Genomic DNA, 18,686 nt, shown 5'->3' on the forward strand with positions numbered 1-18,686 from the left:
TAACGGTTCATCACGTGTCGAACTGTAATTAGATAATTAGATAGCAACAAAAAGATAAATACAGCTCGATGGACAAGAAAAGTTACTGAAGCCTCACGAGACATTGTTGGATACGATAGCTTTTTAGATTTCTAATTCTTACAGTCTCAGTCTACTCCGTTATAAATAACGGTTCATCACGTATCAAACTGTAATTAGACGATTACATAGCTACAAAAAGATAAGTACAGCTCGAGATAGCACGATGGACGGCTGAAGTAGAAGAAGAAATATGAATTAGATAGTGAGAGAAAGAGAGAGAGAGAGTTGAAATGTTGAGTCCACCAAAAAAGGAAGACAAAGATGTGGACATACTTGTAACAGAATCAGTGAATCAAAGGAGAGTGGAGAGGGATGGCGATTGGGATAATTTTATTTATTTTTTTATTTGTTTATTTATGCAAATATTGTAAATTAATTAATTAATTAAATAAATAAAAGAGAAAGGGGGGGGGGCGTTGGGTTATAATCGTGTGCGGGACCTTAGGAGTAGAAACGAGCACGTTAAAAATGGAAAGGGGGACAGATGGCGACAGGGGATCCCATCTGGAAGGTGCGCATCTTAATCGCACTCAATTATTTGACCGACTTTCAAACTCACCGCTTACCAACGACCACGTCAACCCCTTCTCTTCCTCTGACTCACCCCTCTCTTACACGTGTCCTCCTTTTCTCTTTGCTTCCATTATTTCTTTTACCTAAGCCCCCTATTATTACTTTTACACTCGTGGCTACAGATTACTACTGATGTGGCAGCTGAGTTTCTCCCTCTCCTTTTTTTTTTTTAATTTCTATTTCTAAAATTCATTTATTATTCATTATATAATATATATATATATATATATATATAACTGCCTTTTCGCCTTCCTCGTTCAACCTACCTATGATTCGCTATTATTGTTCATATATTAGTAAAAAAAGAAAAAAGAGTAGATTTTCATTGCTTTAAATAATATTTTAATTTAGATATTTTGAGTTTTATTTCATTTTATATATTTTTAATTTAGTCATTTAATTTTATTTAAATTATTTTAATAATGATAATATATATAATAAATATATACGCACACTTTTAAATGAAATATTAAGTGACTATTTAAAATAAAATAATATGACATTCAAGTAAATAAATGTATATTTAAATAAATAACGTGATCATATTACAGAAGAATATTGGAGTTATTAAGTACTAAATTCGATTTAAATAAAATAAAGATTTATTTGGTAAATAATTGAAAAACCAATGATTATTAATTTGGCATTAAGTTAAATAATTATTTAAATGTTATTTTATTATTAATTAACTGTTAATTTCGAAATACCAAACCCTGGCCCAAAGTTTGAGAGAGAATATTTTATAGGGTGTGACGTGTCATCTCAACAACATCACAAAATATATATTTCAAAATTTTTAATTCTTATTTTTTTCAATATTATATTTTAAAAATACAACCTAGAAATAATAATAACACGATAAATGGACTAAAATGGACTAAAATAATACTACGAATCACAAAACTGTTCTATAGTTGACTAAAATAATATTACGAATCACAAAACTGTTCTATAGTTGACTAAAATATTTTCGAGGGATATAAGTAAATTTGTTATTTGGGCAGATAAAGAGTCGTTATCTGCCTAGGGGTAATAATGGAACACGAGACCAAATTTTTTTTAATATTTTCTTGAAAAGGATTATTTTTATAGACAGAACAGACTTTTGAGTGAAGCAGGATGTAATAATATGACAGGTATGATGATTGATTGATGTTTATTGTTTGTCGTTTAAAATGACATTTTTCCTTCTATGGTTATTTTTAATTGTAAAAAGAGGCATATTTTTGTATATGATATGACGGTGTATGGATAAGATCGTAAACTTGAAAGAAGGTTGATTTTTTATATAAGAAAAGTACTACCTATAGCCTATATATCAATAAGGTGCTTGCATTTACTTCTTTTTTTTAACCCTATTTACTAGAAACTCGATAGCTAATTAGATGACTTGTGTAACCGCTTAAGCTTACTGTCCGAAAGTATTGTCCGCTTTCCTCACGATTTTAAAACGTGTCTGTTAGGGAGAGGTTTCTACACTCTTATAAGAAATATTTCGTTCTCATCTCTAACCAATATACGATCTCACAATCCATCCCCCCTTGGAGACAAGTATCCTTGTAAGCACACTGCTCAGTGTCTGGCTCTGATACCATTTGTAACAATCAAAGGCAGATATTGTCCGCTTTAGCCTGTTTTTTAAATTTTATTTTTAAAAAATTTGAAATGTTACAACCAAATAGTCAAATAACTACTAGGGTTGTCCTAGAGACGAGCCGAGCTGAATTTATAGATATAAAAACTCCTCTTTGAAGAAGCGTGTACGTCGAAAGAAATATCTTATGACGTAATTCCAGCTAGACCTGTTTTATCTGAGAGGGGACAAAAGATCTAGTAGTACAACGTCAAAATCCTATCACATCAAATCACTGGTAATAAAAAGCGCGATAATTATCATAATCACGCACGAAAACATAAAGATATTGTAGACAACGTCATATTTCGTTGGAGCGAGTGGCGTTTGTGAGCTCAAAATATCCCATCAACTCCCTTTTTTCTCTATCAATTATGCATGAAGATGATGAAGAATGGTTGCATTATTATGGCCCTAAAGAAAACGAGAGGTTAGAACATACCCAAAACTCATCACTCATTCATCATCAAACCCCACTTTTTCCAAAAACAATTGAGAAAGGGAAATTAGAAATATAGGCTGTCTTACCCTATGCCCTATATATATTGCCTATTCAATTCTTCTCTTTTATAATAATGTTTTGTAATGAAATATAATTTTATGTACTTTGGTCACCATATGTTTTGCAAACAAAATGCCATCACTTTTGGCCCCCCCTCGTTTGATTAAACGAACATGCTCATTTCCTACGTTTCCAATAATCCCTTTACGTATAGGGTTTAATCGGACCGTGTGCACGGAGAAAGAAATTAGTATAAAAAAAAGTATGATATAGAAGCAGAGATCAGTACGAGAATGTACAACGCAAAAACATCTGATGAAGTGTATCTATAAAAAAAACATGTTTAATCCTTTGAACGTACTTTCAACATAGCTCAAAACACGTCGTTTTCAAATGGGTCGATTTCAATTATCAACGTGTTTGATTCTTGAGTTGATTTTAGGTTATCTTTACAATCAGCTCTTCCGACGACCAAATTCTATAGATATTGAAAGCTAAGTTTTTTTTATTTTTTTATTTTTTTTAGGAATGGACAGTTTGGATTTCTTTTTGGGATGAAGTGAGAATAGTATTATTTAATATTGCCGGCAACCCACCAATGAAATGATCGTAAATTATGATCATAGGATAGATATTTATTTAAATTTTAGTGAAAGTTTGAACTTTGGTATAAAATGAAATAATGGAATAATGAAATTAATAAGGTCATATCATATGTCGTATGTTTTTATTTCTTTAATAATGTTTGAACAAGAAAAGAATGGCATCGGGATAATATTTGGGTAAACCAACTAGATTGCCACTACTAACTGTCCTACCTGTCTTCTGACCTTGCTGTCTAGTTAATAACCATTTATTTACTTTTTCAAAAAAAAAAAAAAAAAAAACTATATTTCAATTATTATTAATTTTCTAATAATTATTAAATTCACTCGATGTTTATATACTCGAGTAATATTAAAATATTATAATAAATCTTTTAAATGTAACACCCGAATCAAATAAGAGTACATGAATGAATCGATACCACATCTGAAACAGTGAACTTTTTTCTGATATATCCATCATAAAAATTTTATAGTTAAGTGTGGTTTACTTGGAGAATTTTTCTTAGATACTGAGAAAACTCGTATTGATAAAGTGACCATGTTGCAGGGGACGGTGAAATGACGAGGCTATTAAATGTTGAATTAAGAGTCATAAATTTAAATAAATAAATAAATGGTTCTCCAACACCAACGTTGTTGGAATTACATAATTTTGTCTGGTTGAATTTGTGGCACGACATGCTCTCCACAAACTAACCCTTAGCTTTGAAAAAACAAATATTTTCCAAAACGAACATCGACCTTGACCGCAACTTCTCTGATAATTTCAATTCTTCCCGAGAATCCCGAGTCAATATCTATTATGGGTTGACTTTTTAAGTACTTAAAAAAATATTTTTTCGAACACCTTTTTTGAACATTTAAGAATATCAATGTAATTTAAAGCGAAATAGATATTTAATATTTTAATATATGTTAGCACCTTCGAGCATCGAGCATCTTTTAGACATTTTAATAATTATTCAATTTTAATATATATTATTATTTTTATGTTAGGTATGGGTAGAATTTTATTATTATTATTATAATTATGTATGATTGGAGAGAAAAGGATTAGAAAATAAAAATAAAAATTGTTGATTGGTATCGATAATTAATATTATCGATGCTTCTAACATTTCATATCACAAATAGTTCGAAGCTTCCTATTGAATATTCAAAAATATATTTTTTTTGTTGGGTTTTAAATATTGTTCTAAATGAAAGGATGAACAATCATTATTCGAGTGTCGGTATTGATTATAAGTTATGAGAGGCAATGAATTAGACATGTTAACCATCGGTCGTTGAACGTTTGCCTATAATAATGATGGGTTGAGTATTTGTTGACTTTATTAATATTGAATATACGTCATTTTATTTTTTTAAAATAAAATAAAATAAAATAATATTTTACTCTCCAATTTGAATATTAAAAAGATTTAAAATGATGGTATTTTGGAATTTGACCTAAAAGGGTCACTCTCAAATATTATGTTGTTTTTTTAAATGAAATAGGAAAGCTTACCATTTAAAGATATTTAAACAACATTTCGTATGGGAAATAACTCATTATTTCCACTTTTGGATTGGTGAGAAGTTCAATCACTTGCACATGAAGAAAAACAAATCCACCCAATCATTTTATTTTATTTTATATTAGTACGACACAGTTAGAAATCACGACTCTCCATAATGATATTATATTATCTAGCTGATGCACGACTCCTCTCCCAACAAATCTTCAACACTGAACAGCTAAGTTGGTATAGAAGAATCATAGCGTCGTAGGAAGTATCGTGTTAGTATATGGAGCTATTTTAAAGCCGTAGGTTTTTTACCAGCTTATACATAAATGATCGAACATCTGGTTTCCTACCCAAAAAAATGATAGCTATGGGTTATTCTCGTAATATCTTCCTTTCTAATTTGGTAGCTTCTAGCTTGTCTTTTTAGGACAGATCTAAGAGGTTGAAATATAGATATCGTGATAGATAGATATATTTAAAAGTTATTTATTATTATTTAGGTTCATAGTTTTATTAGGTTCATAGATGGGATGATTCACGTGAGATCCAATGTACATCCAACTTTCTATTCACTCGTGGGATCCAGGCGGTCTGGGGGGACCACCTCGGCTCCTCTCTTCTCGAGAATCCATACATCTCTTATCAGTATATGAACAGCTATCTCTCGAGCACAGGTTTAGGTTCGGCCTTAATGAGAAAATAAAACGGAGCACCTAACAACGTATCTTCACAGACCAATAACTACTAGATCGCCCCTTTTATTCTGGGGTGACAAAGGGATCTTTGACCTAACATCCTCGAGAGTATCTAGAAACTAGTTGTGTTTCTCATTCTCACGAGCATTTTGATATAAAATTAGTTTTCTCCACGCCAATAATAATAATAATAATAATAAAATTTAATGTTAAAGCAAAACCCGACCTTTTGTTCTTTTTATTTTTTAAAAATGTGGTTAAATGGATTCTACATTTTTCAAATTTATATGAGTATTTAATTTAAAAAATATTATTTTTCTTATAAAACAAAATCATCACATGCTCATGTTTTTTTTTTAATTTTATTTATTTATTAATATTATTATTTAAAAATAATAATTAATTTTAGACACAGTAAAGGAAAATGATGAGTATTAAATAGGCGTAGGCCATTGAAGCCTAAAAAATGGACAGCCCTTTAAAGCACCTTCAAGATCAACACAACTTATTTTTCACTTAAAATATTCATTTTTTTTTTTTTTAAATTTAATTAACAAAATAATATTTTAATTTTCCAAAAAATATTTTTATATTGATTCCCATTGGTTATTTCTCAAAAAGAAAACCGTGTAGGATTTTTCTTTCTTTTTGTATTTTCAATTTGAAAAATATAAAAATTAATTAAAAAAATATAGGAAAAAAAAAAAGGAATTCAAGTCAGCCCCGGTGGTATAAATACCCAACGGAAGCGAAGGCTGATGCCTCCTCATCCACTTGACATCCATTTCTTCTTCTTTCCTCTGTTTTCAAAGCCTTCTTCTTTGTTCAACCATGGTGGTTCAATCTCAACTCGTGTTTGACCATTTTGCTCCGATTAAGTCCTGTAAACGCACCGCTCTGTTCACTGGAATTCCGGTGATCGACCTTAAAGACCCAGAAGCCAAAACCCAAATCGTCAAAGCTTGCGAGGATTTTGGATTCTTTAAGGTTATTAACCATGGCGTGTCCGATCATCTCATCGGTGACCTTGAAGCCCAAGCTTTGAAATTTTTTCAACTTCCTCAATCGGAGAAGGAAAAAGCAGGGCCACCTGACCCGTTTGGATATGGCAGTAAGAGAATTGGCCCAAACGGCGATGTGGGTTGGATTGAATATGTTCTTCTCAATACCAATCATGAACTCATTTCTGAAAAATCGCTCTTCATTTTGCGGGAAAATCCCGAGATTTTCCGGTATGATTAACGAAAACAGATTGCTCTGTTTTGGTCTGTTTTTGCTCTGTTTTTTGCTCTGTTTTTGAAACAGAGAGGATATTAATATGGGGTTGGTTTGTTGCAGGAGTGCGGTGGAGGAGTATATATTGGCGGTGAAGGAGATGGCTTGTGAAGTGCTGGAAGCCATGGCGTTAGGCTTGAGGATAGAGAAAAGCGCATTGAGCAGGCTGTTGAAGGATGAGAGAAGCGACTGTTGTTTCAGGCTGAACCATTATCCGCCATGCCCGGAGCTTGAAGCTTTGAGTGGCAGAAATTTGATTGGGTTTGGGGAACACACAGACCCACAAATAATATCTGTCTTGAAATCCAATAACACCGCCGGACTCCATATCTGCTTGAGAGATGGCAATTGGGTATCAGTCCCTCCTGATAACGCCTCCTTTTTCATCAATGTCGGTGACTCATTGCAGGTACTGTTCTCCTTCTTCTTCTTCTTCTTCTTCTTCTTTTTCCTCCCTCCTCTGTTCTTGGAGAAGTAATAGACTGTGTTTATGTTGCAGGTGATGACTAATGGGAGGTTTAAGAGTGTGAAGCACAAGGTTTTAGCTGATCCAATAAAGTCGAGGCTTTCAATGATCTACTTCGGTGGGCCGCCATTGAATGAAAAGATTGCACCTTTACCGTCATTAATGGAGGAGGGAGAGCAGAGCTTGTACAGAGAGTTCACTTGGTGGGATTATAAAAACTCTGCTTATAAATCAAGGCTTGCTGATTGTAGGTTAGGCCCTTTTGAGATCAAAACTCTCACACCTTTGTTGACCTGAAAAACCCCACAAAACCCAAAGAAATATAAACAAGAGAGAGAAAGTATGTGAAGTTCTTCTGTCATTTCTCCGTTGTTTGTTCTTTGTTGTGGTTATGGTTTGGAGAGAGCAAAAGATTTGTAATTCATAATCACATATGATCAAATAATGGGGAAATAGTGAGGAATTTTTGGCTTTAAAAAGAAAGAAAAGATAGAAGAATAGGTTTTTTTTTGTGTGTTGAACAACAACCTTCTATCCTCCAATCCCATTACTACACTTGTCATTAGATCATGTACTTTCCCCAAAATACCCCTCCCTTGTAAATCTACTTTTTTACTTAACTTCCCCTTACCCTTTTGTATCAAAGCTTGTGGATTTCAATGTTATATATGCTTCTTACACTTTCCCATGTCTCAAAATCTAATCTTTTCTTGTTATGATAGGGAAAAATCCGTGCTTTTTTTTGTTCACGGTGTAATAGAATTGATAAAAAGTTGATACTATGTTTAAAACGGTTCATTCGATGTAAGCTATGTCTAAATTCTCTACTTTTGTTATTCACTAAAAAAATGGCTCGGGAATTCCTCTTATAAACAAGTTGAAGAAAAAGACACCATCTCCTGTTACTTTAGGAAAATTCTCTCCGTTTTAAAAGAAGAAAAAATCATCTAGTTGGGATGTAAGGATATTAAGACATTTGATGTATCATCGAAATGTAACGTTATGAAGATATTAGTGTTTCAACTCACGGGTATTTTCTTTGTTTATGAATTTCACTAGTCGGTGCAACGTGGGTGGGAGTAACGTCAATAAGTACATAGTTTAGATTTGACGGTGGACAAAGAGAATGTATAATAGGAGATGTTAGCTGTAGGAATATTCTTAGGCAATAGAAAGGAGGAGGAATATCCAAATATGAACATAAAGAAGGGTTAGAAAGAGGGTGAAAGCAAAAGGGGGAGTGTTTTAAGAAGCAAAATGGAATTCCTATTGAAGAGGAAAAGGTGATGGAAGAGGACGCCCAACCAATGTAAAGGTAAAGAGAGAGATTCTGTGAGACAGTGTGTGTGTGTGTGTGAAGGGGAAAGGCACAATATGGAGTCATTTTCAGACACCAAGGCCATAGCTAATTGTATTTGCTAATTGGCACTGCCTTTCACCTTCCAATTTGGACTTCTGAAAGGTCACATCCTTCCTTCCTTTCAACGTTCGTTTCACAACGCTCATTATTCCATAGCTATTTATGTCGATGCTCCTGTCTTTGTTCCGCCACCACTTTAATATGTCATGCTTGTAGTTTCTTCTACGCTTAGTATTCTCGTTAACGTCAATATCGAAATAGGTCTTTAAAGTTTTGATTTTATGTTAATAAGTCTAACGGAAGAACTTCTTATGATTATATGAAGAACTTCTTATGATTATATGAATAGTGACATGAACAAGTCCAAGAATCAAATTGGATTCCGGGTTCGAGACTCAAAAAAAGAACGAGAATGAGTATCGATAGAAAAAGAAAAGTAAGTGCTATGATGAAATCTATCTTTCGGCTTGAGAGATCCAATAAAATTGTGAGACAATAATCTTGTTTAAGAGACAATAATCAAAAGTGACCCAAAGACTTTTCAATGACAATAACGTTCTCCAGCAATACAAATTTTCCTCCAAAAATCGACCCAAAGACTCATAGAGCTTGTTTGGATAAACAGTTCAAACTTCACCAGATTAAAAAATAAAATCATCATCCATTGTTCCTCAACACACATCTCTACAATGCAAAATATGAACTTTTTATAGATATCAAAATCCATAGGTTTTTATACAAACTCCTTCAGAACTAACGCCATCTAAAGGAATCAAACCATAATAGGGAGGCCAACAAAACGCGGTCCACTGAACATCATCAAAACAAATATGATCTCATCCAACCAGAAAACCATTCCTAAAAGATGATAACTAGATTTGCCCTGCGCTTGCTCATGGGAACCCTTTAAGTGGGTCAGCGGTCTTGCCGGATCTGGCATCAGTCCATGCCTTTGCTATCGTTCTTTTCATTTCATCATCTCCTTCGTCGTACATATTCTGCAGTTTCCATGTCAGCCATAATAAATCAGCAATCGCAGAGATCAGTGTGTTCAGCCTAAATACAGACGCAGTTTTATGCTTATCCTAATTGTATATAACATTGTCAGAGGCGTGTGTACCTATCTCACACAGAGCAGAACAGATACCCATATACTGTCATGAGTTGAAAATCAATTCAAAAGTTTGGATTTGAATTTGTTCAAAACACCAACAGAGAGCAGCGATAAGATCAAGAATCAGTTCGTTAGGCTGGCTTGATGTAACAATTCAGGTTCATGGACTCCTTTTCAGCCCAATTGTCGAGATGGGGGTTTCTTATCCTCCATAGATATATGTCAGCCGTGGTACTACTTTTTTATTTCAAAGTGTTCATGCCGACAAAGTCCGTATCTCAAACTAATCTAACAACCAATCTCAACCATATGACCCAACACTTAAAAATCTAGAAACATGCACCTGATTAATTCACAGGGCAGTCAATAATATGACCCACCACTAAGTTGTCAAGAAACTCGTACTCCTAAGTAGATGACAAGCATAGGATTTTAACCTAACTTTATCTACTTCCAGCTCATCATTATCACTTGAAAGAACACATCATATCCTCATCATTATCCACTTTTTATTCTCACCATAACTAATAGTTGCTAACAACCAAAGCAGATAAACTACGACTATGAGGCAAAAATATGGAAGAAAATTTTATGACCACCAACGCCCAACTAAACAAAGAATAGGAAAGAAAGAGAAACATTCCTCCCTTTCCAAACCATGCATAGGCTAAGAAGATGTTACCTTCATTAAATCCATGATTCCTGCCATTGGGTCGCGTTCCTTATCAAGACCTGGCTTGAGCTGTAAGATGTAAATAACAACAAAGTTAGTTGAATAAATACCTCTAAGATACAACTAAATCACCAATTACTCTCTTAAATCACTCACTTTGTCCTCCTTCAAATGCAAGTCTAACCAGTTCCCCTTTGAAGCTTTGTACAACGTGATCACAGCCCGTGTTGGTTTCACTAGCAACTTGCACTTCTCAGGAACAATTTCCTTGTTCAGTTTAGGAATTGCAAACCGGTAATTCTTCCCTTTGACATCATGGAACTTGATGTCGATCGATAGTTTCTTGTAGTCAGCCTCAACTTTTTCTTGCTCTATTCCTTCAAGCGACACATATATCTACATGACAATGATAATGACATCCATCAGGATGAGGCTTAAAATCTTAACATGCTCTAATTTTCACCAATGGGATCTAGCTGTGCCATGATGTGGAGGCTTAAAGTTTGTTACCTTCACTCTGTCATTGTCCTGATCCCAGCTGAATCCAGGTAGTGGAGTGTAAACAATGCCTGAATTGATGGACACCTTAGCAGTTGAAATTGAAGCAGGAGTGGAAGCGTGAGTTTGTGGGACAGTCTCTTTTGACAACTGAGTGAACATAGCAACATAATTCTCGTAAGACAGGAAAATGCTGAAGCCTAATACAGTAGTAGCATAAAACGATTGAAGCGATGTATCAATAATCTCAATGCGACGGAAGATAAGCCCTAACGAAATATCAAATTCAGTCCGTAAACTAGGTTATACAGCATGACAAACCATTAGATAACGATAATTTTTAAAAAAAATTCAAAAAACGTATCAATAAGATCATTAAAATGGCACAAACTAATCCAAATCAATAAGAGAAAACAGAGAGGAACCTTCTCTAAGTTGCTAATCTCAGAGGAAATGAGAGAGAGGACTCGAGGCCTCTTGGCAATGCTGTGGAGGTGGCGAAGCTCCTCCAAATCAAGAGACAAGTCTTCCGCCATGATCAGAATCTTGTTCGAGGTGGAAATGAAGCTGTGAGAGCGTGAATTTTAGCGAAGAAGAAGAAGATGAAGGAAGTGCAGAAGGTTTAATCGTGCTGTGTGCTGTTTGGAATGGAAATTGCTAGAACCAACCAGGGTTTTGGATTCGCCTCGAAGGTTCTAGATTCTACTCTTTACACCCACGTATGCAATTTTTTTTTATAATAAACTTTTAATTGGATTAAATTAAAAATAAGTATTTATTTTGAATAATAGTTTAAAAAAAAAATTATTATTTGTCCATAAATAAAACTCGACTTAAAGGGATATAATTACCAGGTAAGAATTTAAATGATTTAAATTGATATTTTTGAATTTTTAAAATAATTTCACTGCTTAATATAAAAACTAGTAAAAAAAAAAACAAGAAAATCAATATTTATTTAGTTTTTTTTTTTAAATATTAAATATTATTGGATTGGTAAAGAAAGTTGTGGATCAGTTGAAGCCCAAGCCCAACAAACTTGAGGCCTAAGTCGGGCCGGCCCAACTTATACTAACTAAGCCCATTACCCCATTCAAGTGTACATTTTGATTTTAATTATTTATTCATGAACTTTTTTTTTTATATATATAATTTATACTCAAATATCCTTGATCCATTCGAAAGTTCAGGTTGTTACTGCTCGATTCAATATTTTTTTAAGAAGAATCGAGTAGTAACAGTCCTAGACTTTAAAAAAATCAAAGTAGGAACGTAAGCTCTAGGGTTGTTCATTATTCCACATGAACGAACTGATACGTTCTTTCATGTTTTGTGGTACTTTTAGATGCTCGGTTTCGTATGAACTTCGTGGGTCACCATTAATAACTTAGAATCAAAGAGAAAATCTTTCAAATCAATAAGATTCAAAAATTTCATCAATTAATGTGTCGAGATTGCTAGCAGAATTAAAGTTGGAGTCGAACGTATTTAGAATTCCGCCCGAAATCCCATGTCCATATGGGCTACCCTACATGGAAAAACTTCACTTTTCATGACAGCCATTGTGGAAATGGTCAAAATACATGTATGGGAACGTAAGGCTAATGCATTTGATTTGTTTGTGTCATTTCAATGTGTCTAATAAAAAGAACCCTTTTTTTAGTAAAAGTACTATAGGGGAAAAGTAATTTGGCTCTATGCTCTTATAAGTAAAAATAGTGCACTAGACAAAAGTTCTCTCACAAATAGTGCTTTTAACGTCTTTACAAGATCGCTTTTGTATACCTTCTATACATGTTGATTTTGAAAAGGAAGCGTTTTTGGACGATGTGGAGATAATCGTCCAAAGGACTCTAGGCTCGAGTACATGTGACCCGTCACATTTGTACTTCTGTAAAAGGAAAAGGGTAATAACGTCCCGAGTCGACTGACAATTCATCCGACTCTTGCTAATACTATAGAGCCCCAACGTGGGCTCCAAGGTAGTGTCAGAAATAGTTAAATAAATAAGAGAACACCCCACCTTGAAGTGTATACAATTCTATTGTGCTCAATGTCACGATTACTCTTTTACTTGCTCTCATGTTGTATTATTTTATTATTATATTTTCTATGTGTATGACCATTCAGCGAAATCGTGTCTACTCCTACGAGACTTGAATCACCTCAAAATGTATTATAATGTGACTAAGTAGTCATGAAACCTCTCCCGACCAAGTATTGTAATCTCTCACGCCTACATGTTTTCAATGCATTTGACTTTTACAATGCTTTCTTTCACCTTATTTTCATCGATTTTCCTCGTCCACATTTTATACATTTTCTCTCAAAACGTAGCTCGAGCCTCAATCTTACGTCCGAATTGTCTACAAATACAATTTTTACACGGTTGGCTTGTTCGCTAAGTTAGAATAAATGTCGCACAATCGCTATTTCGTTGTCAAAAAGAGTGATTATGACACTCAGTTTTACGCTATCAGAATGTATTGGGCAGGGCATAGCACCACACGTGTACGCAAGAAAAAGAAAGAAAAAAAACAACCCCTTTTACTTAATTAGATGATTGATATATAAGTTGATATAGGTGAGGTGTTCCATAAAACTTGTGGAAGGGCACATGTGCACCATGTTGGTTGATATCACATAGATAGCCCAATCCTCATCACCACCCTCAATGGCTGACCCTAGATTGTCTGCCCTTTAATCCCTAACCCTAAATCCATCTAAAACAAAAGGAGAGAGCTTTAAAAGGAAGCTCCTTTCCAATAATAAAGCACTTTGGCCTACCATTATCACTTAAAACATGATTAAAAATACACTGCAATGTCCCTTCACTTTTTCACACTTTTGGCTTCTTTTTGTCATACATCGATTCTAATTTTAATCTCTATAAAAAGAATTTAACAATGGGTCGGGTGAAAGATCGAGATTTTATAGGAGAAATAGAAAATTCTTGGACCTATGAGTTAGGTCAGAAAGTACTCAATTTAGAAAAGGCGAGTGTGTGGCATGGGATTACGGAGATAATAGTCCTATAAAATGAATGTCTTATGTTCGGTGTATAAAAAATGACCTAAATCTTATTGATATTAGGCCTTTTTACGTAGACCCTGAAATTAAAACTGTAAAAAAGTCCCTTGGCGTGAAGAGAACTAACCAGAGTTTGATGTTCTTTTTATAGAACCAACGATTCTTTATTCAAAGATCCATATTTATAGTATATTCATTATTCTCCCGTCAAAAAAATAAAAATTAACGTTTAAGTTGATATAAGATAATCAGATAATTAAATCTTTTGTTTTCATTTTTCTAATATAAAAAAAATAACATTATTTAGATATTTTAAAGTTTAAAAAAATATTTGATAATTAAAAAACACTTAGGGTTAAAGTTGAGTGACAAAACTTATATAATAAGAGTAATATATAACTTTAGGTATTAAATATTAGTCTACTTAAAAAAAAGTATTAATATTCTTTATGGCCCACATTATTCCACGTGGCACGCACCATAGTGACTAAAAAGCCCTTATGTTCGGGGAAAGTAGAGAAATAGACCCGACCACGGTCAGAAATGGAAGGGTTGATTTGACTTTTCATACCCCATCAAAAGCAATAATTTTAAGATTAAAATTTAATTTTAGTTTTAAATTTGGATAGGGTTCGTTTCTAATTATTTAAAAAAATATAATTTTTTCCATTTCTTGATTTTAAGAAACACTTTCAAAATTATATACAAATTTTAGAAATAACAAAAATTAATTTATTCCTTCTTATACGTGTTTCTTATTTTTAGTTTTCAAAAAAAAAAAAAAAAAAAAAAAAAAAAAAAAAACTTCTATCTTTTTTTACCTATAAAATATTTAATTAATTTAATACGTCTTTTCCTAATCGAAAGGGAATAACACGACAAACAATTTCTCCGATAATGAAACGTAATCTCAAATTAATAGCCGAGACTAATTTTAAGATTTATTAAAATTACAACAACTAAATTTAAATATTTAAAAATAAAATAATTCTCGAAACCCCGAAAATACTATTAAACCCTAAATTCAATTATACACAAGAGCTTAAAATCGTCTTCTCATAAAAACTTGCGTCATCAAATACACAAACATCCAGTACACCAAGCTTTGATAATATCCCATGATGCCACCCTGTTCAATTCAATTTAAATTCATCCCAACAAAAAAAAAAAATCAGGTTTTTATTCCAATTATTTAAATTTCCTAATATTCTATATTCCACAAAATAAAAGTTTAAGAATTTATTAGACGTCGTAAGCTCCATTTTTTAAGGGCGAATTACCTTGGTAGAGGCGGAAGAGGTGAGAGAAATGGAGGAAGTGCCCTTAAAGGAGGAGAGGCCAACATTGTAGGCCATGGTGCCATCCGGTTGATAAAGGCCATAGTTCCGTTCAGAAGTGGGGCCAGGTTTCAAATTCTCGTTAAACAAAGCGAAGAGGTAAATCTCGAGCCGGACGTTGGGTCTCATGGGCGTGCCTTCGTTAGCCATTTGTCTTCTAAGCAAGTTCCTGTTGTAATTGGCGGCGTTTTGGATGGTGGCTCCATTTTCATTAGGGTCCCCTTTGGAAGGCCATCCAGTCTCCGAGATCCTAACTTCGATCCCCTCGAACCCCATTTTAGCCATGGCGAAATAGACTGCGTCGGCTTGAGCATAGAGCATGTTGTCATAATGGAGCCTCGTGAATGGATCCACCATCCCTGGGTTTGGGTTGAATAATACGTATTCTAAAGGGATCCCATTTGGGTCGTCCTTGTATGCGAAATATGGGTATGCGTTTATCCAAAATGGCGCCTTTGTTCTTGATAGAAACTCCAAGAATTGCGTCATGATTCCGGTGATTTCTGGCTTGAAGCTCCCGGCCGACGGTGGGTATGATTCTTCTAGCACGGCTAGGGAGCTCGGCGTCGAGAGCTTAATGAAGCTTAGCCCGAGTTGAGTTAATGCTGCGTGGATACTCAACATGGCTGGGACTAGTGTCTCCATTAGTGTCATGTCATTCTCTGAAAACACCTGTAATTTTCCAATTTGAGTTTAGTTCAACTGTTTGTTTTTTCAATGAGTTTGAATGATGTAACGAACCTCGTTGCCGACAGCAATCTCGGTGATTCGAGTTGCGGGGACGTAGGGCTTGATGCGTGCCGTGACCCATTGGAGGGCTTGTTGGGGATTCGTTAGCTCAGCTAGCATTTGGTTTTCGATTGTGACGATGAGGTCGACCTTGGAGTTGGCAAACGCTGATAAAACCTGTGGATTTGTGTCGTAGATTCGTACTTTTGTGATTCTTAAGGCTGTCAGCATGTCTAGAACCTTGTCGGGTGGCGGTAAATTGTTGCCAATTTGACCATAGTTTATACCTAGCGATGTAGCTCCTAATGAAAAGGAAAAAAGATGCAAAATTTCTCAAAATTCAAGCAATTAAAATCATGGGTAATATAAGAAAGCACGAACTCATGAATACCTGAAATAGAGAGAAGAAAGAGAAGAGCGAGATGGAGGAGCATCGTACGTCCTGCTCACGATTTCGAAAAGAATGGATCGAACCAACCAAAGGGTTGTAGGATTGCGATGAGGTAGAGGTGCGGTCGGGCAGCGTAAGCCCGGAAACGCAGAGAAAGGAGTAGGGAAAGAGCAATTAAAGAGAGGGCCGCAATTCCTTTCTTTTCTTGTTTCTGTTTTTTTGGATGTGGATGTGGATTTGGATTTGGTGTGGCTTGTGAATTTGAGGTTATTTGGTATATATATTGTCGTACGAGAATGGGAATTTGGAGTGTAGTTGTCTTTACAGCCACGCCAAAGCATAGGCCATTCTAATATTAATGTCCATTGTCAACTTTCTTCGCAAAAAAGCAAATTTCAAAAGGGAAATCCCATTGGGTGGTTAAATTATATACGAGGGGGAAAGGAACAAACCAATATTTTATTTCTTTATTATCACATTTTTTTAATTAAAATATATATTATCGACCAACGACGACAGATAGCTAGAGTTTGAATCATTTCATGTTCGTTAAATAGCAAGTCACTCTTATTTTTTCGAACTGTTTAAGTGGGACGACATCCAACGAAATCCCTTTTTTCTTAACCCTCGCTCGGATTCGGGGTCATGGGTAAAAAAGGAAAAAGGCAAAAGTTAGATAAAAACAAAAGAGCTTTGTCACACATACATGTATATAATGAGTGGGTGAAGGGGGAGTTTTTGGTAAACCAAAAGAAGGGTCTGATTTGGTAAGAAAAACCGCCCTTTAAAAGTGAACATGGCATGTGTTTTTAGCCCTTTTGGATAAAGGGGGAGTCTCGATAAATTAGGTGGGTCGTACTTATGGATCCATCACTTCATTACGATTCATCGTGGATCCTTTTTCAAGAACTTTGTAGAAATCCAATTTGAGAAAAAATAAGATACGTAAAAGTGGGAGAGACCTGAATTATGAACCGCTACGTATTAATATGCGATGTATGAAAAAAATCGATAAACTTCTTCTTTTTTAAAACACGAGACACAAGTGAGTAAAAAAACCATAATGTGTACTCGAGAGTTACGACATACAAAACAACCAAGAGCTAGATAAACTAATATGAAATATAGGAAGACTTGGATCTAAGGGTCCTCTTTAGCACAGCTTTAAAACGCTCCCGTCCTCGACAAGCTCCTCTGTTATTATCTGAAAAAAAAAACATAAATTAGCAAGAATGAATATAAAAATATACTTAGTAGGTAGTCTACTTACGAACTCTAAATCGAATCCAACTCTTAGCTAATACCACGTGTCTTGGTTCCAAATTCTCCAGAATTAACCCTAAGCCTTCAAGCTTGCCCAAGCTTCTAGCTTTGAATACTCTAACCCAAGTTCCTTCATGTTATGTCCCTATCAAGCCATTGAGTGGTTCATATAGGTTGACACCGTATGTTCTCGTGGTCAGATCGATCGGGTCTCTAAGTTGGGTGTGACATCTAGTTACAATGTTTATTGTGCATATGCTCCCGAAGTTTGGTACAAGGCCTTAAGTTGAACTGATTAGCTACTTTACTTATGTCTATGTCATGATCGTTAGAAATATTTTTCTTTTTATTTTAAAAAATTAATCTTTGTTATCAGTAAAATAGGAAAGGGTTTTGTTTTTTTAATTAATTAATTTATTTCTTAATTTTAAAAAAAATTATATATATTTGCCTTCCATTTTCAAAGAAGTTCATTGTTAAGTAAAGAATAATATGTTTTCTTTGTGTCAAATTGATTGATTCAAGGTATATATCTATTTTAACACGTGCATATTTTATATATATTTTAATTAATATAATTATACAGCAATTATTAAAATCTCAATAATAACAATAATTTTATTTAATTTAATGCATAAAAAAAAGTTATGTACAAGCCACCTTTGAAAATTATAATTTAATTTCCTCTTGTATTTATTTGAGCGAAGATAAACATACTAAAAAGTCCTGTGTTGTAGGAGAATGTCACGAGCAACAAGTACCAAATATGAATTCTAAATTTTTGTCGGGATTCGAGCTAAGGGGCGTTACAAAGAGTGGAGACTAAGAATGGTTATCGGCATATCCAATCCTAACAGTGTCCGAATATCACATACCTATTGTTTATTTACGGATAATCTCACTTGTCAGAGAATATTTTAAAGGTTAGTTAAATTTGAAAAACTAAATTC

At 34.1% G+C, this 18,686-nt stretch overlaps 3 protein-coding genes across 4 annotated transcripts; 1 reads left to right on the forward strand and 2 right to left on the reverse strand.

Moving 5' to 3' along the window:
• The first annotated feature begins 6,354 nt into the window (after positions 1–6,354).
• LOC111782673 (gibberellin 2-beta-dioxygenase) lies at positions 6,355–8,021 on the forward strand. Its single transcript, XM_023663470.2, has 3 exons — positions 6,355–6,832; positions 6,939–7,284; positions 7,375–8,021. Exons 1-3 carry the CDS (start codon positions 6,432–6,434, stop codon positions 7,636–7,638), a joined length of 1,011 nt encoding a protein of 336 aa, XP_023519238.1. The 5' UTR covers positions 6,355–6,431; the 3' UTR covers positions 7,639–8,021.
• Positions 8,022–9,386: 1,365 nt separating this feature from the next.
• Positions 9,387–11,688, reverse strand: LOC111783579 (SGS domain-containing protein). The gene is made up of 5 exons (XM_023664506.2): positions 11,412–11,688; positions 10,999–11,136; positions 10,645–10,884; positions 10,498–10,557; positions 9,387–9,699 (listed from the first exon to the last, which is right to left on the reverse strand). The coding sequence occupies exons 1-5, from the start codon at positions 11,520–11,522 to the stop codon at positions 9,595–9,597; spliced, it is 654 nt and encodes a 217-aa protein (XP_023520274.2). The 5' UTR covers positions 11,523–11,688; the 3' UTR covers positions 9,387–9,594.
• A 3,238-nt stretch (positions 11,689–14,926) lies between these two features.
• LOC111783062 (glucan endo-1,3-beta-glucosidase 11) lies at positions 14,927–16,741 on the reverse strand. Of its 2 annotated transcripts, XM_023663938.2 has the most exons (4): positions 16,474–16,741; positions 16,095–16,384; positions 15,297–16,025; positions 14,927–15,145 (listed from the first exon to the last, which is right to left on the reverse strand). In XM_023663938.2, the coding sequence occupies exons 1-4, from the start codon at positions 16,514–16,516 to the stop codon at positions 15,059–15,061; spliced, it is 1,149 nt and encodes a 382-aa protein (XP_023519706.2). In that variant the 5' UTR covers positions 16,517–16,741; the 3' UTR covers positions 14,927–15,058. The 2 variants fall into 2 exon arrangements, with proteins under 2 accessions (XP_023519706.2, XP_086976757.1); XM_087120631.1 differs by having other exon boundaries at positions 14,927–16,025; positions 16,474–16,740.
• Positions 16,742–18,686: the final 1,945 nt, after the last annotated feature.

Source organism: Cucurbita pepo, chromosome 20 (genome assembly GCF_057944985.1).
Source record: "Cucurbita pepo subsp. pepo isolate OVF chromosome 20, ASM5794498v1, whole genome shotgun sequence".
Classification (NCBI taxonomy): domain Eukaryota; kingdom Viridiplantae; phylum Streptophyta; class Magnoliopsida; order Cucurbitales; family Cucurbitaceae; genus Cucurbita; species Cucurbita pepo.

Coding starts and splice junctions, on each gene's coding strand:
- LOC111782673 (XM_023663470.2), top strand. CDS start 6,432: ATGGTGGTTCAATCTCAACTCGTGTTTGACCATTTTGCTCCGATTAAG. Junction 6,833..6,938: donor GAAAATCCCGAGATTTTCCG/GTATGATTAACG, acceptor GGTTTGTTGCAG/GAGTGCGGTGGAGGAGTATA. Junction 7,285..7,374: donor ATGTCGGTGACTCATTGCAG/GTACTGTTCTCC, acceptor TTTATGTTGCAG/GTGATGACTAATGGGAGGTT.
- LOC111783579 (XM_023664506.2), bottom strand. CDS start 11,522: ATGGCGGAAGACTTGTCTCTTGATTTGGAGGAGCTTCGCCACCTCCAC. Junction 11,137..11,411: donor AGATTAGCAACTTAGAGAAG/GTTCCTCTCTGT, acceptor ATGTTCACTCAG/TTGTCAAAAGAGACTGTCCC. Junction 10,558..10,644: donor TGCATTTGAAGGAGGACAAA/GTGAGTGATTTA, acceptor TACATCTTACAG/CTCAAGCCAGGTCTTGATAA.
- LOC111783062 (XM_023663938.2), bottom strand. CDS start 16,516: ATGCTCCTCCATCTCGCTCTTCTCTTTCTTCTCTCTATTTCAG. Junction 16,385..16,473: donor CTTTCTTCTCTCTATTTCAG/GTATTCATGAGT, acceptor CCTTTTCATTAG/GAGCTACATCGCTAGGTATA. Junction 15,146..15,296: donor CCTCTTCCGCCTCTACCAAG/GTAATTCGCCCT, acceptor TGAATTGAACAG/GGTGGCATCATGGGATATTA.